The 24535-nt window shown below is 37.4% G+C and overlaps 1 protein-coding gene across 1 annotated transcript; it reads left to right on the forward strand.

The window, feature by feature from the left end:
- Positions 1-468: 468 nt before the first annotated feature.
- Positions 469-15899, forward strand: LOC127028018 (prolactin receptor-like). Its single transcript, XM_050913848.1, is given in 12 exon segments — positions 469-538; positions 1532-1664; positions 3849-4021; positions 4844-5010; positions 6618-6759; positions 8253-8385; positions 9575-9744; positions 10997-11166; positions 12162-12306; positions 13122-13221; positions 14172-14241; positions 14871-15899. Coding segments are annotated over 12 exon segments (2502 nt in total).
- Positions 15900-24535: the final 8636 nt, after the last annotated feature.

Below are 24535 nucleotides of genomic sequence, written 5' to 3' on the forward strand. Positions count from 1 at the left end.
TGGACCACCATGGAGAGAGGTATCCAGTACCTGAGGGAATTAGCCGTGCGGGAGATGGTTTATTATGACCCAGATGATGGGCGGTTACCCACAGATCCAGATGAAGTCCAATGCGCACGACCCATGTGGCGGAAGTTTGTACGGAGCGCACCATCATCGTATGCCAATGCATTGGCAGTAATGGACTGGAAAGACGAGGAGGGACCAATGGATGTGATCAACAAAAGACCTTCAGGAAGACCTACTTACTACTCTCTGATTCAGGTTTTCTACTTCTGAAGTGGAAATGTAGCTGTTGCTGCACCTTTTTGAGAAATAACAAGAATCAATTAGCTGTAATTCAAAAAGGTCTTTGATCAAGCCAAGTGATATGTATTACATGTTAAGCATTGTTATTGACTATTGCATGATGGCGTATTTTTCAGTGAGCCCTTGATCTGATATTCCCTCTGAGGAGAAGCAGACATCATGAAGCAGAAATTGATATCATCAGTTCAAATTATTTTGCTACTTGCTCTGACTGCAGTGGGTCTGACTGGTAAGTATAGCACTTCCTGAAACACTTGTTTTTCTTTAAAACACTTTCTCTAGAAAAGTCTGAGGCTTTACCTGATCTATCCTGACCATCACTGGAGCCTGTACATATTTAAATTACTTTCTTTTAAAGTTTTGTATGGAGATTATGAAAATGGCTTGAGTCCTCTTTTCTTTTTATAGTATTAATTTAATGGTTATGTGGTGGTGATGATGAAAGGCACTCACTCCATCCCTGCACTCACTCCGTCCTTGTCACCTTCTTGGGAATTAGCATCATATGAATAATAACACTATTAGAGATATGGTATGGAACTTTAATGAAATAAAGCTAAGCTTAGGTTGAAAAGCCACATGCTTTTTATGTCAAAATGTATGTAAATTTATGTTCTATGTTCTTATTAGAAGTTAATGACAAGTAGTCTTAACAGGAAATATTCTTAAATGGGATTATTAGGGAATATTCAAATAATGATACATTCAGGTTGCCAATACACAAAATACTCCATTCAGCCCGTTGATTCCTTCTTTTTATAACTTGTCTTACCTATAATTTACCCCAAATATGTGCAAATAGTGGAATTTTGGTTCTGTTGCAAAGCTGAAGGTGAAATTTAATTTTAAGATGACCCAAAGATAAAAAATTTGGATATTTTAGGAAAAAAACCAAAAAGTCATACATTTACTTCCAAGTTTTTTTAATTTAATTTGGAGATAACTGTACACTTTTTAAGTTTAGGTAAAAATGAAATTTTCATTTGAAAAAGAGAAGTAAAAAAATATTAGTAGCTATTTTAGAAGTTTGAGGTAAAATATATTTACTTTTCTGAAAGTTTTGACCCTTTTTCCAGGCAGATTTATTTGCCAAATTCAGTCTATAGTTTCAAATAATTTTATTTTCCTCAAAAAAACATTCCTTGGTGAATTTATCATTCAACAACAACGAAAAACATTGTACAACTCTAATATAACTAGATGGATTTCTGCACTTCCCTAGGTCAATCATACCCTGGAAAACCTAAGATAATAAGATGTCGTTCTCTAGAAAAGGAAACCTTTTCTTGTTGGTGGAAGCCTGGTTCAGATGGAGGACTTCCTACCAATTACACCCTGTTCTACAGCAAGGACAGGTAACAAGCGGTGCATAAGTGTTCTGTAAGTGATCAAGTGATGATTATGACAGAATGAGGGAATGATAACATTAATTTATAAAGCCATTTTTATTAATCCATGTTCAACCTCAGATAGCCAACAAGGGCTACATGAGATGAATGGCTTTCCCTTGTTGGAAGAAAACATTACTACTATCAATCCCAAACCTTCAGCCTGTTCCTACTGAAACTCATCTGAGCTAAAATCCCCCTGATCTAAACGCATACTGGGAAAGATGTAGTTTGTCCATCTTATCAGGAGGCACACAGCTTTTATCTGAATGGTGTGCTTCTCTGAGGAGAGGAGCATCAGGGCACCACAAGGGCCGTGGGCTCCCTGGGGGCTCCCCCAGGGTGGCAGGGCAGGGCCTCCATCCAGGGCCCATCCCACTGCCCCAGCCAGGGAGCAGGGCAGGCTGGGGACAACCCAGCCCTGGGCACCTCCTTGGGGATGGGGACAGGCCAAGGCCAGGCTGGGCCAGGATGTCAGCCTGTGGGTCGGGGCTGGCTCAGCGTGGCCCATGGCTGGGCAGGACAGGGCTGTGGGGAGCTGGAGACCAGCCCTGCTGCGGCAGGCTGAAATGGGGACCTGGGCCACAGGCAAGGTGAGGGGAGGCCCTGGGGAGGCTGGGCAGGGGCAGTGAGGGCTGGTGGTGCCCTCAGGGCCTTGCTGAGGAGCTTTTCCATTACCATGCACAGCACACCCCCATCTGGAGAAAATCTATAGAGAGTCTTTGCTTCCTTCCCCTTCTGGATTTGTAGTCAACCTCATGGTTCACAAAATGGAGTAAAATCAGATGTGGGTATTGCATCTCAAAAGTTACTGTTTTGGTAAAGTCTGTGACTCCTTCATCCTGTTTAAGAATAAAATGTGTATATGTTTAGCAACTTTGCTTAACCTGTGCTTCTTTGTATAACTGCCCTTTCTTCCTGAAAAAAGAGAGGTCTCAGAACAGAACCAAGTAAGCAGGGAGGCTCAGAGATTAAATCCAGTGAGGTTCAGAATAGATAAGGTAAAGCCTCAGACTTCCCTGCTTAAATTAAATAAACTCCAAATTATTTGTTATTAATTGATCAGGAAAGATGCAGCTTTTAATGAAGTTACCACACTTAAAAATGATCTGAGAGAGAGATGATGCTTCCCTTATCTGTAGCGAGCAGATCTGTAGAGCTTTTATTTTATGAAAGTCCAGGTGTTTCAATCTCAATCAGAATAAAACTTTTTATGAGCATTTTAAGTCACACAGCCCAGAACAGTCCTGCTTAGGAGTGGATATAGACGCTTATCAGTTTTATTAAATTTGCTGAACACCAGGCATTGCCAAGCACTCCAGATCTGGGCCACAGTTGCTGTTAGCTCATTGTCTCTCAGGTACAGTCTCCTTACTCCCATCTTTGCTTTGTGAACTGGGACAAAACTGCCTAGAAACTAAGAGACCTTGTTATTAGTGGTGCTAATAACAGTGGGACTAAAGTGTATCCTTGAACCATCTCAGCTGGTGCTTTGGGTTTGTGCAGTTCTTCACACCTGGGATAGGCTCTGAGTACATCACCCAGTTCAGCTTTAATTGAGTACAAAACAATCCCTCTCCTAAAAAAGCCGAAGACTCATATGAAGGTAATAGGTAAGAGATCATGAATTAATCAAATATTTTTTGATGAGACAGTTGTGATGATGATCATGTTAAAAAGCAGATAAATCAACTTGTTGCTGAAAATAAAATAATCAATAAAACACTCCTCTGCCATAGGGCCCATCAGGTTACTTTCCAGTGAAAATATGTAAAGAAGATATTTAGCAACTTTTCTTCTTTAGTCAAAGCGAATGTGTTTAATTTGCCTTTTAACTTGCTTTTAAACATTTTTAAAAATTGCCTTGTGTTGTCTCTGGAAATTTCTCTTTCCATTCTTTTGTCAACATATTCCTATGTATAAAAAAAGGGGATAAAAGCATTCATCCTGAACAACTGCAGTAAAAATAGCAATGAAGCATCTATGGTAATAGCATTTGACACTCGCTGAAATGTTTCCCAGAGGTGGGATTAGATATAGGTTTAAAGTTAAACATTTTAAATTTCTTTGCTGAACTTAGGCCATTACTAGAAAATTATCTGCTTTGCTTCATTTCCTAAACTTTTAATTTTTAAAATAATTTTATTTCAGTGAAGAAAAAATCTATGAATGTCCAGACTACCGAACATCAGGTCCCAATTCCTGCTACTTTGATAAAAACCATACTAATCCCTGGACAACATATAATATCACTGTAATGGCAACGAATGAGATGATTGAAAGTAACTGCTCAGATCCTCAGTATGTGGATGTGACCTCCATAGGTAAAAAGGGAAGAATGAAATGGAAAACAAACTAGGAGACATATGTGATTTTTACACCCAGAACAAGTAGTGGTGAAAGATTTCTTTCCTCATGATGTGAAACTTGCTGTGGAGGAGTGTTTATCTACAGATGATCTAAAATACGCAGCTGTAATTTATGTGAAAACTGCATTTTACTTATAAATTAAGTAACTACATATTTTATTATCATTTTAATTTTGGCTGAAAAATTTGCTCCAGTTTCTAGTTATCTCTAGTATTTCAATTAGACTCAATGACAGTTCCTAGCACTGCAGATTATAAAACTTTCCAATTAGGTCAAGCTACCTGAAATGTCCCAGACTAAATTTTCCAAATGTAAACACATTTCTGGCTGCTGGCATTGCAGTCTTGGGGGGGTGTGTGTGTGTGTGTAAAAATAACTGCCTAAGCACTCTGTGGGTATTTTGTAGTATTTCATATTCCTAACTCCATTCTGCTTTCTGCATACGCATACTCTACACATTGTAATGATAAATGTACTTAGTCTTTTTAGCTATGAAATATCTGACATTTTCATTTTGCAAGAGTGACCTAATGAAATTATGATTTGTATTTCCTTAGCCTGACAAATTCAGAGTAAAGTCTAAGATTTGCTGATACTGTGGTAAATCAGTAGCCAGTTAAAAATTATTAGGGAGAAAGGAAAAAAGGCTATTGTACTATTCCCTTATAGAAGCGCTGAATGATCTGAAATTAATGTGATGAAATACAAAACCATAAAGGAGGTACCTTTTCTGAGAGAAAATTAAATCATTAATGGCAAATTTTTCATTTATACAGTTCAGCCAGATTCTCCTGTGAACCTCTCTCTAGAAACAAAAACATCTGCTAGTATAATGTACCTTTGGGCAAAATGGTCTCCACCTCCATTAGCTGATGTCAGCTCTAATTCGCATGTATATCACTATGAGCTACGACTAAAACCTGAGGAAAAGGAAGAGTGGAAGGTAATGGAAAAATATAATTATTGTATAAATGCTCTTTTCAGTGAGTTCTCTTGTCTGAATTTAACTGGTATTATAAACACTTTAGTTTCTGTAAGGATAGCAAAATTAATGTAACCAAATCTGATTAAATAAAGAGAAATACTGTAGTGGTTTGTAGAGACAGTGAAATTCAAGGTATTTGTATAATTGTCCTAATGTCATATACTAAAAAAAAAAATAAACCCCCCACTATTTAGTCTACTGATTTAATATTTAATTGTAATTTTCATCAATGTTTCTGTTCCCAAGTATCACAGTAAGAGACTGTTCAGTTCACATAGTTTAAACCAAATCAGGATCAAAGCAGTGTATCGATTCATTAAGATGTAATTAATGAGCAATCAGTTAACTATGGAGTCAAGGTCAGTATCAGCAATATAACAGATAAATCACAATACTAGGCACTTTAAAATATTAATAGACACCTACAAATTTATAAACATATTCCTATAACTAGTCCCAGAAACATGCTATATACATAAATTCCCCTCTCCCAGGAAGGGTAAATCACAAACACACCCCACCCTCCAGGGAGTACAAACTCCCCTATTTATAGCCCCTTCTGCAGGGGACATGGATGCTTTAACTTAATGTGAACCCGTGCCCCTTCCTACAGTTTACTAAGCCACACACCAATGAGAAAGCAGTCACACGCATACACCCAGGTGTGGGTCCCTGCCTGCTGCAGCCTAGGCTGTCTGGAGTGCAGCTACTCACAGTATCAGAGAGGGAGGCTGCTCTGTCTGGCCCAGGCAGAGGTCATGATGCTAGCAGAGCAGCTTCTGATAGCATCAAACTAAACTTCAGCTACTGCTGTTTCCAGTGTCTGTGTATACACACCCACTATTACAAATTTTCATGCTTTAATACTGCTTTTCAAGCTGACCTTTTTTGTTTCAGAAGTCTCTCAGTCATTCCCTAATTACTATTTTATTGGACTGGAGTCATCATCTTCCTCAACATGATCAGTTGGGGGCAACCCCTCTCAGAAAGTTTGGGGTGTCCTACTCACACACGCTATTTACATTGATGTTCCCAGCTGTTGCCATTTCGCTAGGAGTGAGCCACAGTACTCCCACAGCTGGGATACCAGGATAAAATATCATTCTTAAAGTCATAGATGGCCTCAAGGCTACCTAAATTATTGTTGCCTTGTCAATGGAGAAAGCTATGTGTCTTGAAAGACTTCTGAAGAGAGATTCAAAGGGCCTAAGGCACTTACTTAATAATGATCACTAAAAATAGCTGCTAAGAAGTATTACACAGAGGGTTTAATCTGTGGGTTGGACTACCTATAGTGTTCCTTGCATTGTGGATCTGATGGAGTACTAACTTATAAGAAGTCTACAATTAACTATATGTTCTCGAGTACCAGAATCTCAGTGTCAATGAAGTGAGTTTTTGTGTTAAATCAGTCACTACCTTTGCTGCTTTGTAATTAACATCTTAAAATACCTGACTGAAACCCTTGCCTTTCAAAAGTCAGTGACACAAGCATACTCCTTTATGGTTTACTTTTTAAAATGGCCCAATTCTTTATTATTTTTCCAGTCCATTTTTTTTTCCAGACAATATCTGTTGGAGTGCAGACACAGTACAAAGTGATTAGGTTACATGCTGGGGTAAAGTATGTTGTTCAGGTCCATTGCATGTTAGACCTTGGAGAATGGAGTGAATGGAGCTCCGAAAGATGCATTCAGATCCCCATTGGTGAGTGGATGATTGCTGTTCTGTTAATTGTGTTTAAATTCTAGCCAGTTCAGTGTTGTGAAAGGTGCCTAAATGGCAGCCCTGAAAACCCAGTTCCTCACACAGATACTTCATAATGCTGGAGGAACAGCTTAGTGCATCTTACCGTATTTTGTGTGTAATTGTGTATTTATTCTTGTTGATCCACCTTGGCCTTGGCCTCTGCTGAAACTGGCTATGACAAACAGGCTGGGATTTACTAGAAAGTCACTTCTGATACAGGTGTGCCTACATAATTTTTTGCTCCTGTCCCTCTATTTAAAAATCATGTTGATTTCATCTGTAACTAAAGATACCAGGTAGTGGTACTTGTGTAAGAGTCATTTGTTTGTTCATTAGTAACTGGACTGAAAGCATTGCCATATCTAACAGAGCATAACACTGCAGCTACTATCACATGGAAATAATTATCTGTGTTCTGTTGGGTTTGAGTGGACACATTAAATATGTATGACTTTTTTTTTTTGTCAGACACTTTAGACAGGTTGTCTCAATTTTTCTTCTGTCACTATTTGTATTATTCATTATTTGACATGGAGATTGCTGAAGTACTGTTAATAGAAAAATATTTTTTAAATGTCCCATTTTCAGATCTGCCTTAGGCAATTAGAAATTTGGAAAATCAATGTTGCTACTCTAAATAGTAGAAAATAATATATATTATTAATGAAATAAGTCCATATTTTGCCACAAATACATAACTGCAAAAGTTTCAATCGCATCAGGGTTTTGACTAGCATCATCCTATTCAAAATTTAAGCATTTCCTCTGCCCTATTCTAAGTGCTTTGCCTGAGTCTATAACAACATCATCAAGAATCCAAATAATTATAAATTGCTTGGCAGCAATCAGGTAAGTAGCCTGAGTACTGAGCATAACATCACTGTAGAAGGAAATATGAGAGCTGCTTCTTTGTATCTTAGGAGTCAGCTCAGCATAGGTACTTCAGAAGAGAATTACTGGCAAGGACATAAACAAATGGGCAAACACTTATGTTCTTAATTTTTTCCTGTGAAAGCCAAAACAAATGACAGCATATTTTTTAAATAATCAGAAGCATCTTAAAACACATTTTTTGAAGGAAAAGTGGTTTATGTAGAAAATAGATTGAATAGCAGAGTGTATTTTAAATCATTTTACAGAACCTGCTATGACAGTATTTGAGCATCCCTTATCAGATTTGGGGGCAGAGAAGAGCCACAGACAGGGAACTAAAACATAGTTCCTCAGCATAGCTGCAGTGGAAAAGGATTTTGAATCCAGGACAAAGTAGCAGGCTGCTGCCCTAATCACTGAACCGTCCTTCCTTTCCTATGCTAATATGAAGCAAAACTTTCTTTCCTTGTAGAAAAAAAGTATTTTCCTGTGCTCTGCTTGACATCATTGTTTTATAAATTCAGGGTTGACCTAATGCATTAAGCTTACTAATTAGTTCATTTCTTTATCTCTTGCAGGAGAGTCGCCTCCTGAAAAGCCTACAATAATAAAATGCCGTTCTCCAGAAAAGGAAACATTTACTTGTTGGTGGAAACCTGGTTCAGATGGAGGACATCCTACTAACTAAGCTTTGCTTTACAGCAAAGAAGGGTAATAAGCTGTGTATAATTATTCAGTGTTTTATCGGAAGGACCTGGAAAATCAAGCCTGATTGATTGGTTTTGCATTTAGGAGATGTCATTTTCCATAGCACATGCTTTTGTGCAAGTGACATATTCTGGAATAGCACTAGCAGCAACATATTTAAGGTTGAAAGAGGATCTCTTTATAATGTCAGGTTTTTCAAATTTCTGTGAATTCTTCTGGCATGGGTAGACTGCCTTGAAAGTTGCCATGGCACAGCAACTGCATAATAGTGTTTGCAATACAAATACACAGCTCCTTGGCCACACAGCCCCAGAAATAAAGCTTTCCAAAATGACCAGATATTAAAATTTTCATCTTCTGATAATGCTTATTTTGCACAGGTATTTATAGGTATTATGATTGCCTCATGGCTTCTGCAGTAATCTCAGTCCTGGAACTTAGATCAAGTGCCAAACATTCATTTTAAAGGAGTAGTCAATACTTTGTTTGGGTCCTGTGAACTATTTTTGCTTCACCCAGCACTGCACAGCCTTGCACTGACCTAACTGGATGCTAAACTCTATACTTGTCAGCTGAAAGCCAGGTCTTAGTGGAAAAAGACAGATACTGGTCCAGCCAGCCAGGGCAGAGTGTGAGGCCCACATCCACACCTTTTGTTATTCTGCATCTCAGAGGAACCTGGAAACAAGTACTACATACTCACCATCAACTTTCTCTCCTATCCATGCTCACTTTGCGAAGCTTGGGAATGGATTTGGAGGACAGGTACAAATTACATTTTTTTTGAGGAACAGGTGATGTAAGACCAAAATAGATTCTGAAAGCATATTAATGTAATATGCAGAATTAATGTAAGTGTGAAATGAACATTGGAAATACTCAGTTTTTAATAGATGGGTTAGAAAACTTCAGCAATCACTTCCACTGGCTCTCTGGAACCTGTAAGAGCTATGCAGTGGACAATGGCATTCAGAAAAGTAAGAGCTGCACTCTACTAGCCCACTGCTGCATCTACAGAAGCCTGAACTCTTCAGGCTTTGTAGTTATTTTGGGGGGGAAAATGCTTACTACAGTCTCTGGAATTGTCCAATGACTCTTTAGTCTGAAAGCAGTTTTCTGATTTTCTTCACATTGCCAGGCATGAAAAATCTGATCCAGCCCAAACCTAATCACTGTGATTCTTTCATTTCAGAGAACAAGAAGTTTATGAATGTCCAGATTACAGAACTGCGGGTCCCAATTCATGCTACTTCAATAAAAAACACACTTCTTTCTGGACCATATACAATATTACTGTGAGAGCAACTAATGAAATGGGAAGTAACATCTCTGATCCTCATTATGTGGATGTGACTTACATAGGTAAGAGATAAAAAGTATTTTCTGTGGAACCAAATAATTCAAAATTATGGGTTTTGACACAAGAATTTTAATTCCAGCTCTTCTCATATATAGTATTATATCCAAGTTAAAAACATGTAAGAACAAATAAGATCTTATCAATATTCATCCCTTTAGCATTTTATTTTCAAAGGAAGCCTAAAAATGCTAAAAGCTTTAAAACTGCATTCAGATAACCATTTATTGGGTTTCCATATTTCTTTCAGTCAAGCCCTAAGAAACACCATCCAGCTAAAATCCTTTTCCACTCTATCAGCAACTGAAATCAAATTGATCTTTTAACTAATAATACTTAAATTTGATTACTTAAAAGTAGTTTCCAGACCCAAGAGAAGCTGAATCAGTGCTTTTTATAGCAGTGTACTGATAATCTCTTTTCTCAGATTTTTTCCAGAGTGACTGTGGACAAGTATTTAGGTTTTTTTTCTAAGGGAATGGAACATTATCACCGATAACCATTTTGTTATCAAGGATGTGGCTTCCAGGAGCCTGGCAACTGGAAAAGGGCTCCTGGAGAAAAGGCTTTACATTTTACCTCCATGCCCTGGCTACTTACTTGATGAAGCTTTGCATCAGACAGTGGTAGAATACATGCATGATATGCAGAAGCTCTACCTCTGAAGTGAGGCAGCTGCAAGCCTGACTGTGGCAGAAACCTGCGTTTCATTTTGGTTTATTTTTGAAGTATAGACAGGGCTTTAATATTAAGGGCTGTTGGTTTTTAATTTTTAAATATCCCTACATATGCATGCAGGGATTATGCTGTTGTGTTTTCTGAATGTAAAAGATGGGGGGGGGGAGTTTTATCAGCTAAATCTGTGTTTTCAGCATTCCTAAATGTATATGCCAATTTTGATAAGATTATGGTAAAACACAACTTTCATAACACAGCATTAAAGATGTTAACTTTGAAACATAGTTGTAGGGAAGAGCAACAATAAATGGTAATGTAAGAAAAAATGATTTCTGGTGATGAATGATTAAGGCAAATCTCAATATGAATTCAACATATTTACTGTTCTTCAGTTTCTTCAAATTCATAAATCCATGCTTACTTCATCAGGAACTTCTTGATCCCTGTATTCCAGCACCAGTTCTAAGTTACTAGACACAATGGAGGTGGCAACTCACCACTCACACCTTTTTATATTTCCTCCTAAGATGCAAGGAAAAATCATTTAGACTCTTATTGTCAGTTCCCTTATTTTAACAGTACAGCCAGATCCTCCTGTGAATGTAACCCTAGAATTAAAAAAGTCAATAAATAGAAAACCATATCTGGTCTTGACATGGTCTCCACCCCCACTGGCTGATGTCAGATCTGGATGGCTTACCCTTGAATATGAGTTGTGACTAAAGCCTGAAGAAGGAGAGGAATGGGAGGTAAGGATGTTGCAAGTTTTTGCTAGATTATGTTTTCTGATCAGTTAGATTTTGTCAGCTAGGTCCCATGCTTGAATGTAATGAAGCAGGCACACTGCATAGTTCATCCTTTTTCAAAAGCAGTGCTTGTATGATCTACGATTTCCTACTGAGAAGACTGATATCTCAGATGCTGTTGTGTGATAGCAGGTGATAAAGTACTTATTTTTAATTGTGGCCATTATATATTAATCATATTGGCATTAGAGTTTAAATTGTTAGTTCTCATTTAGGTTTCTTTTGTGATAATTTGTTCTTAACCACAAGCACTTCTTAGGTAACAGAAAGCTCAGTGACATTATGTAAAATCATTTAAATTTGTACAAACAGCCATTAGGTGATAGTTGTCATGGCCACATAATAATAATAATTTTCTATACCCCAGATCTGCAACTCAAACAACTGGGTGACAAATTAAAGACTCCAGCTATTGGTATTTGGCTGCATCCCCTTCTTGTCTGCTGCAATACTTCCCAGCCATCTCTGTATCTCCTCCTTCCTTCCCCCTGCCACTGCACTTCCTAGCCCCCTGGCCATTGCAAGATCCACTTTTTACTACCCTGTGCAGTTCCACCAACTCCACATTCCTTCTTTTCTCTCTGCATTTTCTTCCCCCATCTCTGTTTCTTGCCTCCTTCTCCTCCTCTCACCATTGCAGTTCCCACCATTACCACAGTTCCTCCCTATTTGCCATATGCTCATGATGTGGTTTTTTTAGTAGTTTAATTTGCACAGTATACCAGGGCCAGATCTCATTCCCACTGCATTATGTTAGAAAGCTGAACTATAGAAATAAAATAAATGTACCATTATTCCATGCCTGCATAACAATTATGAATCTATCCAGATTCGTTCTATATTCCCAACTTGGTTATCAAGACTTAAACCTAGCTGTGATTTTCATAGAAAAATGTCTTAATTTTATATGCATTTTATGATTTTTATTTCATTTCCAGGCTATTTTTGTTGGACAGCAAACACAATATAAAATGTTTAGTTTAAATCCAGGAAAGAAGTATGTTGTACAGATTCACTGCAAATCAGACCACCATGGATCATGGAGTGAATGGAGCTCAGAAAAGTATATTCAGATCCCTAATGGTGACTGGCCAGGCATCCCTTCAGTAATTGTTATTACATGGAAGTTCATATAGTACTTTTGTTAGTTGTTTGTGGCACCCATGTGGATTGACATCCTATAGTTTCCCAAGGACAGGCAAGAACATCATTGCTAAGGTAACTGAATTCTCAGCTTCCCTGCACCATACTCAGTTAGCTTTCCCCTTCATTACTTTTCAGAGTTAAGAAGGTGAATCAATTTCCTTACTTATTTAAACCATGTCCTTTCTGTTTCTCATGATGGTAGTTTTTAATTAAAAGAATACCAGTAACTGTATTAAAACTGCTACGTAGACAACAAAGAGCGACTGCCTTCAGACAGTAACAGCTCTTCATTACTCTTTATCTGGAATGAATTTGAAATAAACCCCTCAATGTAAAAAGTGTCATGTTACAATAGAAATCCTTAAAAATATCTAGTCCTAGATCATTTAACCCACCATTTAATTAATTATATGATATGTATTTGATAATGAAATGACTATAGTATTGGCATAAGTGGATTTGAACACAATTTCTATAACTGGCTGTGACAAAATTTCCCTCTTCATACATTTTTATATCATTTTTCCAAGAGAGTTTATTTCCTGCACAGTGCCATTAATAAAAAGTATATTTATTATCAGATATTACAATGATTGTTGAGATAAATCTATGCTAGTAAAGGCCTCTAGATTCAATACCAAATTTGGCAGTTCAGACCAATTTTTAAAATAAAAGTAATTTGAGACTTTTTTTGCATGCTGACTATGCATATGCCAAATGTGTGTCCTTAAATAATTCTGTTTGTTTCCTAGACTTTAGACTAAAAAATATGATTGTGTGGATTGTCGTGGGTGTCTTGTCATCTCTTATATGTTTAATCATGAGCTGGACAATGGTTTTGAAAGGGTGCAGGTAAGTCACCAATTTCACAATTGTATGGAGTTGAAAATCTCAGCAAACTTTTCAAAAATAGGCTTCTAACATTTGATTTAATTTCCTATAGGTTTTGTGTTCTCTTATAAAATATAAGTTACAGGTATTTGACTTTAAATTCACAACTGATAAAGAGGTATTTCTGTTCTTTAGGGAAACCAGGCTAAATTCTCAATTGGTAAAGACATGTCTCTCTTAGATCTGACCATCCTGGTTAGCCATGTAAGTATTCAGCAAACATAATTTGGAGTATCCCTGCTCCTGTAGAAGACATGCCTTTTGGTTTTGGCCTAATTTCCTAAAGGAAACAAGATTATATTATGAGGTTGTCTTTCTGCCCACCTGTCTGTCAATTCCCCAAATAATGTATTAATTCACTGGCTAATTCAGTCAAATCTGAAAGAGAAAGGTGTCGCAAAGATTATCACTTTTCTACAAGTTTTGCAAAAAATACTGGCTGAGTAGAGGAAAGAGAGAGAAACCGTTGTTGGGAAAAGTCATCAGAAGTCATTCATCATAAACCCTGTTTAGTAGTAGTCAACTGACAGTCAAGTATGTACATACAGGCCCACTAGTCTTCCTGAACTGTGCCCCACATAGCTGTTTCTTGGCCAGTGATGAAGTTACAGTGATATCAGAGAACTGGAGGTTAAGGGACAAAGGACAATAAAAGGACATTAGCATTGTTACTTTTCCAGTTGAATAACTTTTGTACTATTCTCTTTCTTATAAATACAACTAAGGATAACTTATGAACTATAACTGGATTTATAAATTACCTGGCCTGAGAGGTAGACAGGAAACAGAGGTCCAGGTATCAGATATGGGAGAAGTGCTTAAAATGTCAGTCACATTCCGAGGAAATGGGAGAACAAATAGAGAGATAGGGCCTGTACTTATACCTTCTGTGTTTGTTCTGGTTTTTTTAGAATGATAGCCTTTATCCTACCACCTGTTCCGGGACCAAAGATAAAAAGCATAGATACACATCTGTTAGAGGTGAATACCACTGATAAGAACAAAAGAATTCACCATTACTTACTTTTCCAAATTATATACTAGCAAAAACAATTACCATAATAAAGTATAAAACAGCTTCAATTAATTTAATCAATGTTAAAAATAAACAACACTTTCAGGTTGATCATGTGGAAAGTATGTATGAGACAGTCTTGCCTTGCACTAGAGTAGTAGGAGGGCGTTTGAGAACAGGGTTCGTAACCACAGCTGTTCCCTGGGACACCACAAGAGCCAATGCCTGTGTGATCTTCCTAGTAGTTCTTACAGAAGTTGCTCTCCACAGTCTCTTGCCATGCTGAGGAAACAGGACATGGCTGCTCTATCATTCTCCTCCATTTCCTTCTTGCTAAACCCATGAGACCCTTACCTGCCAGAAGCTCCCTAGTCCTCCCATTTTAGAAACATGAATTCTGGGATTGTGTCTCCCCACTAGGGAACTCGAGAAATGTTCTTCTGTTCTTCCACTATTTTCTGCAGCAGTAGAAATTCAGTTTAGGTCTAGTGATATAAATATTAAAGTATTTGCATATTAAATATGTAGATTGTTCCAATCAGATAAACCCTAAGGTTAACAGTGAAAAAATATATCTTATTTATTTTGCCCTTAGACAGGAAAATCTGAAGAACTATTGAGTGCTCTTGGTTGCCATGGTTTCCCTCCAACATCAGACTGTGAGGAACTACTGATAGAATATCTGGAAGTAGAGGACAGTGAGGATCAGCAACTCATGCCAAGCCATGATAATGGTCATCCCAGTAAAAATGCAAAAATGACACCCAAGGAAACAGACAGTGACTCAGGACGAGGGAGCTGTGATAGCCCTTCTCTGCTTTCTGAGAAGTGCAGGGAGTCCCACGCCCTTCCACCAACACTTCAAACACAAGATGTAAGAGATGTTCAAGAAAATAAAGGAGGAAAAAGGAGCTGGGAAACTCAGTGTATAGCCTCAGAACGGAAAACACTCCTTTTTAACAGTGAGAGTACAAAATCGTCCACATGGCCTGCAGCTCAGTTACCTAATAATCAGCCTCCTATGTTTGCCTACCACAGTACTGTAGATGCACATAAGATAACACGGAGTACCAGAAATGTGAACATTGCACTAGTTTTGGTGGGAAATGAAGAAAAGCATCAGTCACAATATTCTATCATCACTGAAACTGTCCATGACAACATGGAAAAGCAAAAAGAGATGGAGAATTTGCATTCCAAAACTGACCAAACCACAGTGCAGGTCAAACAAAACATACCTAATGACAAGTCACCTTTTTTGAATCCTAAACTAATGGATTATGTAGAAGTTCACAAAGTCAGACAAGATGAGGAGCCAGCAGTAATACTAAAACATAAAGAAAATAGTGGCAAGACTGAAAAATACACTGTTCCAGGAACCAGCAAAGAATATACCAAGGTCTCAACAGTTGTAGACCATAATATTCTAGTATTAATGCCAGATTCATGCGTCCAGCACACATCTGTGTCTCAAGAACCTGCAAAGGAAACATCTCAGAACCTTCAGCAAGGTCAAGCTGAGAAAAATATGAGCTACTGTCTGACAGCTCCAAGTGAGTGCAAAAGAGAGACCAGTGGATCAGAGTACATGGACCCATCTTCCTTTATGCCCTCCTTTAAATAACTAAAAGTTTGATCACTCTTTATCGGGTAATGCTACAGAATGAGTCAAATACAATCAGTATAATAATGCTAAGATTTGTGGTTTGCGATTATGCTGCTGCATCATAGTTGTAGCTTACACCTTTTCCTAGCTGACAAGTCTGTGATTTACATATTGAATTTGTTAGTAGTTGTGTACAGTAAACCAAAACCACATAGCAAATAGTTCCTTAAAAAAGCCTAGCCTCCTATGTGTATTATACAGAGAATAAAATAAACTGTGGATTGAGGTAATAATCATGGAAGTAAACCTTGGATTATTAACATGTTTCTGACACAGGGAAATGAGGAAATGGATGTTATATGCCATGAAAAATACATTGTAAACTAATTATTCAGCTTTGCAGATCTATTAGTTGATTAAACCTGAAGGAATATTGTAGATTCAACAAATATGAAAATTGTTATGGGTATACCACAGTGATCTGAGCAGTTCCTAAATTCGATAAATCATTACATATTAACACTCCGATCTACAATGTATTTTTTTCTGAATGCATTCTGACACTAGATAAAATTTTCTTTATATTTTTTCTCAATCCTTAAGAAAAAAGGAGCTCATATATGAAAAATCATATATAAAAGAGAATATATTCAACTAATTACAGTAAAATAACAAATTCTTCTAAATATATTTTTGCTTTGTTTCAATGTGACAGAAAACTTTGCATCCCATTCATATCCTAGTCCAATCAAACCAAACACGAAGAAAATAGCAGGACACTATTTGATATACTGTCTTACTGTATATAATTGTTGTGGTTTAACCCCAGTCAGCAACTAAGCACCACACAGTCGCTTCCCCCTCCCCCTCCCAGTGGGGTGAGGAGGAGGAAAGGAAAAAAAAAAAAGTAAAACTCGTGGGTTGAGATAAGAACAGTTTAATAACTAAAGTAAAAATAAAAATACACTACTAACTAAGAATAATAATAATTGTAATGAAAAAGAATACAACAACAAAAAAAAAAAAAAAAGAAAAGACAAGTGATGCACAATGCAATTGCTCACCACCCACTGACCGATGCCCAGTTAGTTCCCGAGCCACGATCCGCACCGCCCGGCCAGCTCCCCCCAGTTTATATACTGGGCATGAGGTTCCATGGTATGGAATAGCCCTTTGGCTAGTTGGGGTCAGCTGCCCTGGCCATGCTCCCTCCCAGCTTCTTGCACACCTGCTTGCTGGCAGAGCATGGGAAACTGGAAAGTCCTTGGCTGAAGATAAGCGCTCCTTAGCAACAACTAAACCATCAGCGTGTTATCAACATCATTCTCACACTAAATCCAAAACCCAGCACTGTGCCAGCTACTAAGAGAGTTAACTCTGTCCCAGCCGAAACCAGGACAATAATATACAATTCTACTTTAGTACAAGCCCATATGTTTAACAATGTATTTTTAAAGGTTATTGTTCTATTACCAAAAAAAAGCAAAATAAAATATTTTTTAATTTCCCAATGTTATTTAGCTACTTAGGAACTTTTGGTTTTTTCTGCTGAGACAGAGGTAACAAGTAAAGCTACCATTTCTTTACAAAGCATAAAATTAAACTTTATACTAATTAAGAATACGAAGTAAAGTAATTTTTAAACTATATTTCTAATATATTGCAGATGTATTACTATTTGAATTGTAAATTATTTATTTCACATTTTTTTTACCAGCTATTATTATAAAATTAAAATAGAATCTAGGTTTTGAGAGCAAAACTTCTTTCCCACTGAATTTGTACTCTGATGCCAATCATGAATGGAATGGTGTTCTCCTGCATCCTTAGACATTGTCTTCACTTTTCTCTGAGCCTGCAAGGAAAGTTTGAAGTCAGATTTTTCATAATGATCTTATCAAAATTATTTTTGGAATCCAGCCTCCAAAGTCAGAGATATGAGGCATAAAGTCTGAGTCAGCACTCTGCTGAAATAGTGATGGGAATGAGGAAAGGAGTCCATGTACTTGGGCTGGACAGCTGCCCCCAGAACAGCAATGGGAACAGTGAGGATTCCTCATAATCCCAGGTAACTGAAGGCAGAATCAAAATGATACTGGAATGGCTGTGAACTTACTGTGGCCCTTCCTTCTTGAAACAAAAGTTTAATTTACTCCAGGAAAGTATGACCAAGTGATGACTGATTAAAACTGGGTCAAGTATTTAGCCAATACCACTAGCTTCAGGGGAAATTAGAAACATAAGGTAAGGAAAATTGTACTTTACATGTGAGGGAAAATGTATTTACTATAGATGAGCGCTCTTCTGTTCTTGTCCTTCCTGAACAGCTTTACATTTCTCCAGCTTTTCATGATTTTATGCACTGAGCCAGCCTTCCTGCAGTATCAGGTAACCTGCTGCAGAGCCAGCCAAAAGAGACTTTCAGATTTTGAAGGTCCCAGAAGGCCACATCTAATTTGGCAAATCAGATTCTCACCTTGTATCTTCATGCCATGGAACTGCTCGAGTACACATCAGTTGAACTATCTAGCCCTTCCGCTGGCTGAACTTTAGAATTTAACTAATTATCTGTGTGTCTATAAACATATGTGTTAGTGTATACTGTACCATTTAATTTAGGCATCAAATTTAGAGCCTGTGGCCTCTATACAGGCAATGTACTGCCCACTTCTAGAGGTTGATCAGAGCAATCTGGATGCTCTGCTGAATGTGTGGGGAGGTATCTTAGATTCTTAATTCAGCCACTTAAATTAACACTTGAAGATGTGAAGTGGCTACTCCAGAGAGCAGCCAAGCATAAAATTTTATTTAGTTACAGGTAACAGGACAATTTTACTGTAGCATTTGTAGTATATCTTACAGATTTTCTCGAGATGCTAAAAGTACTGCAAAGAAGCTATCAAGTTATCAGTCAAAACTGGAATGTTTTGCAGGGCAGCAATTTGTGTGTGTGCATGTATGTAAGCTGATAACATACTCTTTCTGACAGTGCTTCATTTACACTTCAGTTTTCTGACTGAATCTGGCAAAGCTGATCCGGATCAGACACAGTCTCTTTCTTTACACAGATAGCCATATCTGAGCCAAGCAGTTGTTTTCTCCTAACACCATGCATAAGGACATGCTGCTTGCAGGCCTTTTGTGATGCATCTGTTGGTGCATAGAGGCTATAGGATCTTATCAAGCCACAGCCTAAAGATTTTCCTCATGTAGTGGATTTCTTAGGTTAATACACAGGTGCCTACACAGATGTTATAAACCAAAGAAAGCACAAGACGTCAGCAGCAGGCTGTTGCTGTCATACCGGTTACTTTGGACCAGAGGCAAACAGACACAACTTTTAGCAGATTTTAAGTGTATGATTCATCCTGCCTAACTGTAAGTATATGTGTACCTCCAGTAATCCACACAGAGAGAGAACTGAGTGGAAGAGTTTCTATGCTTTGCCATAAATTGGTAATGAAGCTGCAAAATAGCTGTAGCCTAAATTACATTGTGAGGCGTAGATTCTCTCCCACCTTTGCCAACGAATGTCTCATGATGTCAAATCATCATGGCTTTCTGTGAAAAGGGAAATTCAGCCAGAGTGGAAAAGGTGCATTTTCTGGTTGCTCTGAAGTAGCTAAGCTTTTTGAGGGATTTGCTAGCTAAATATAATTTGAACACATTTTTCATAAACATATTTCATTTTTTAAGCTGAACAAATGTGCAGGTTGTTTATTTTTCCTTTGGATGTGCTTTTATTTTCCAAAACACCTTGTTACTCCCAAGGTGGGAGTAACACCTTCTGAAAGTGGCCTTTAACATCTGAAAGTACATTAAGAAGAGAATAAACTAGTGTTCTGTAAAATCAGAATAACCTTCAGCTAAGTGTGCGGGCCTTTGGATGTTCAAATATTTCATCCTTTCTGTTTGCAACAATATTTTTGCTTGCAGCTCTTTAAGGAATAGATTTTTATTAGGAAATAGATGAGATTTTATAGCAGTTGTACACAGTGGATTGTTGTAAAGTTATGACACACCAGTGGGGAATAGCAGGCTCTTGACACCTCCTTTGATATACAGAGGGATGAAGTATGTAACAGAATTTACCCCAGGAGCAGGGATTAGCCCTCTAGCTCTTGCACCATTAGTTAAATTTCTCACTTGGAATAATTATTTGAAAAGTTTGAATGATGTTTTCAATGTCAAATCTATGCATGTGTCACAAAGTGTGAATTATCTTTTAGTAGCATAAAAGCCCTAAAAGGAAGCATAAAGGCTCTTCAGAAGTAATTATTTTTATAAAATTCGTAAAATTGAATTATTTTTTTAAATTAATTACTTTTCCTTTGAATTCGGACTAATTTTATTAACAGTGTTTGTTCAGTATTGACAAATATGACTCATTATTTTAAATTTTCTAATTAGACTTTTTTCTTTAGCAAAGACATATTTGATGTACAATTTCAGTATTTCAGTGTAATATTCCTGACTTTTAAAGAAATATGATTTATTGAAGTGGGACATGCTCCCAAAACTCAGTCACATAAAATGCAGGCTTAAAGAATGGTCTTGATGATACTATGTAACTACAAAGGATTATTTAATAAAAATGCAGTAAACTGACCTTATATAATACTAGTAAGAGGATATATGTGTTTATGGAACAAACTGAAAAACAAATATTTAATGATAATTGATTTATGTTAAAGCAGTGAATTCTGAGGTATATCTGTTTATGTGTCTGTTTAGATGGCTGGAAAATATACAGTTGCTTTAAATGTCATTTAAGTATTTAAAGTGTAGTAACAGCAGGTGTTCAAAATAAATAAGCAGATTTTTTTTGTGATCTCTGAAGCATTGTATATGTGGAGTTCACAACATTAAGCCTGTAAATGTATTTCATAATTTTTCATTAATCGCAAACAATTTGAAGGTGGTGTGCCAGGAAACCAAAGTCATCTAAGCCAGTTAATGGATATTAGACATCTTCTACAAAGCCATAAAGACAAATGAAATGAAAAGGTGTCATGAGATCAGGCACCATATTCTCAAAGAATTGCTACCTCAGATTTTTTTTTTTTTTTTGCTCCCTTTAAAAAGGCATTTTACTTTGTGTGTCAAATTGTGAATCATTCTATCAAGATTAAAAAAATCTTATTTGTAATGTTCAAATTATTTTTGCTTGTCATGGAATCATCACTTGTGTTGCACTAGTAGTACTAGGATGAGATATTAGAGATGTGTAGCAAAATGAAATGTTTTTAATATGAAAAAATAACAGAAAAATTTCCATCTTGTCCCTACAAGCCATACTGACCAGCTTGGCAGCCAAGCATCAGTTCCTTTCCTGGGCTGAAAAGTTTTTTTGCCACTGCCTGTGTGCCCAGATTGCTAGGACTGAATGAGCTGAGTTGTCAGAGATGCTCTGATTCTGGATCTCAGCGATGGAACTAAGCATTTATCAATACTTGCTATTTAGAAAGACCTGTTTTCAACTGAGTTCCTGAGAAGTAAATCTTCAAACTCTGTCCCTAAATGAGTGAAAACGGAGACTAGCCCTGCTCTCAACTATCTCAAACCTTCATACTAAATTCAAACTCCAGTTCCTGCAGGTGTGGAAGGATGGACTGAATTACATTAATTGGAACAATCTTGTGGCCCTACCTTGAAAACCATTTTGAAACAAATAATGGAATTTCTTCATCTTTCCTGTGTATGTCAAGCAGGAGGTTAAAGATAAATGGAATACAGAAATACATAATGTACGGGGATAGAAAGAGAGCTTAATGATGGAGAAAGGGACATGGTTGCTGCATGTGGCAGAATGGAAGAGGAGTACAGTTGCTATCAGCACTTGCAGCACTGATATGCTAAAAGCTGGGCTTATACTCAAGACATTGGTGTGCAGAGAAGTTAGATATAAGGAAGTCTTTTTTCACATCTTCCTCTTATTTTTGGAAGAGTTAACATCCTGTTCTACTTTGTGATGCTGCTTGTCTTGGACCTTGTCTTTATTTGACTTTTTTTTGGACAATGCTGCTTCTGGGTCTGTTTTTGTGAGCTGCTGATTACCTTCACCTCATTTTGACATCAGTAAAAATGGAAAGATTTCACTTCTTTTCCTACAAAGACTGCAATGGTCAGTTTTACAGACATGTAGCACTGAGTAGAATTTTTACAGGATGTTGGAAATCTTTGTAAAGTCACTTGTAGAAAATATCCCTTCAGTAGGACAGAAAATTATACATGTCTAGGAAGAGGCAGATTTTTCTACATGTGGAATACATGCGAAAATATAATGATGTCAAACTATTTTTTAATATTCATAATGCTGTAGATGACAATTCTCATCCCTGTGTCCTTCATTCCAAAAGGAAGAGGAAACTACTGCTCAGATACACTCAGAAAGAGCTCCTGGGCTGCTTTACTGTTATTTATTTTTCATCTTGGAAAGTAATTTTTTTATTCTGACTACAAATACCATTCATCATCTGGAATAGCACAACCATCAGTTTCATATATGCATTATATTGCTCAGAGATACTCAGCGCTACCTGGGCTTCTGAAATCTTTATATTGTGCTTCATATATTTTTTTAGTCATTGTGTAAAATATAGCAATACTGGGGGTGTTGGTCTGAAAAAGTACTGCCCAGAAAAAACATGTCAATGGTCGTTAACAAATTGTATTTGTTCAAATTTCTGCCATGCTGTTAAGTGCAGGTAAAAGTCTCTGGAACTTAATGGCTTTAATTGTGCCAGTAGGTCTCTCAAAGAAACATATTTATAAATTAAATTGCATGTTCTGAATAATATGCACAATAAACAATATACTTTCCAACAGAGAAAGAGACGGTCCAGTATTTAAAGCAAACTTATCCATTTGCATAAATCATTTCATTGCTAGCCTTGCAATACAAGCTAGGCATTTTTTCCATTACAATTTCAGAATTTGTATGCAATCTGGAACATCCAAGTTATTGTAGTGTCATTACTGTAGCAACAGAATGACTTGAAGCACAATTATTCTATGAACCAGATCCAAATGTCTTGTAAATTTCTAAAATTTAAGAAATTATAGAAAGTAGATTTCATATGCAGTATGTACATTGGTTGGAGAATACTGGTATAAAAATAGTTGCTCGGGAATTCTTCATTGTTTCTAAGTGTATTTGAAGGAAAATGCTTTAAAATGTATTTTTTAAGTTCTTAATATTGAAAATGCTGGCTTTAATAAAATCTGTTAGCAATTTCACTCGTAAGATCAATATTGTTACTGAAGTCTAGCTTTCTGACGGACTTTTCAATCTTTTGTCATTGTAAAATCTCTTTGCAATGGTGTTCGCATTTCAATTTAATAAAAGTTCTTGAATAAAATTCACAAAATCTTCCAGCTTTCTTCATGAAATTTAGCAATTCCAGTATATAATATATAACAAGAAAAACAAAAAGCCAGACATCCAGCACAGTTTGTAGGACAGGCTCCCACTGTTCTGCGTGTGGAAGGCCCAGTGATAGATGTATTTAACCCACTTTATATTCACCGAGCAATTGAGCCAGTTAACGCAGATGGCTCATGCACTAGGCCACAACTTTTATACTCATGCTTCTTTATGTCTCTTTGTTTTGAAAAAAATTATCTTTATCACTGAAATTCAGGCATTGTAAGTTATCAAAACTAAAGTTTGATTGAGAAAGGTTGAGAATTTGGGAGTCCTAAGGTATATAAGCACTGCCCTGGTTAGTAGAAAGTACAAATCTCTGACCCATTGCAGCAAGATCAGGCAGTTTTCCTGCAAAACTGAGGCTGCCCTTCAGGGTAGGTGAAGTAGGCAGTCTTTCACTGACAATTGTGTCTAGTTACAGTGTATGGTAATTACCATTCTAGGGAAAGTCATCACAAATCTATTTATTTTAGTATTACGAGGAACTGGAAGGTAATGGAGGAAGGCAACAGAGAGCTTCCTGCTTTTCCCATCCTTGTAGGAGGATAAAACACACTCTCTCACAACCACTTTTTTAACTAACACACATTCAAATTTTACCAGAAAGTGACTAAAGATGGGATAGAATTGGATGACGCCAAAATTAAGTTGCAAGTCCTAGGAAAATAACAATTAGTATTCGGCGCCTTTGGAGCCAACAGCCGCTGCCCACGAGGCTGCAGTAACGGCCTCTCCTGCTGGCACGTGCGGTCAGGCCCTGCCAGCCATGGGGACGAGGTGAATTGTTTAAAACCTTAGACATTTAAAAATAAATATGGAGTTCTCATTGGATAATGTTAGGGATGCAGAAAGAATGTATTTAAATTATAACTTTTTCTGATACCTGCTTAATTATACTTCCAGTTAAATGAAAGGTAGGACAGTTTGATGTTTTCAGGATTTTGGAAAGAGGACGGAAGATGGCAGTGAGAGTTGTCAGGGCCCTGAGTGTACCTTGACTGCCCTGAGCCTCACCCGGGGCCCAGGAGCCCCGTTTCAGCTCAGCCCTGAGCCTTCAGTCCCTGCCTCAGCTGTGCCAAGGGTATAGCCTTGCCACCAGTCCTGTCTCTGGCCCCGTCTCCTGGATGGACCTTGGACCTATGTTGTAGACGTCTCCAGCCCTGTCTCTGGCCCCATCTGCTGCTGCTCCTGACTGCACTCCCTGGGTGGACCCTGGACCTGATTC

Source organism: Gymnogyps californianus, unplaced genomic scaffold (assembly GCF_018139145.2).
Source record: "Gymnogyps californianus isolate 813 unplaced genomic scaffold, ASM1813914v2 HiC_scaffold_136, whole genome shotgun sequence".
In the NCBI taxonomy this organism is placed as follows: domain Eukaryota; kingdom Metazoa; phylum Chordata; class Aves; order Accipitriformes; family Cathartidae; genus Gymnogyps; species Gymnogyps californianus.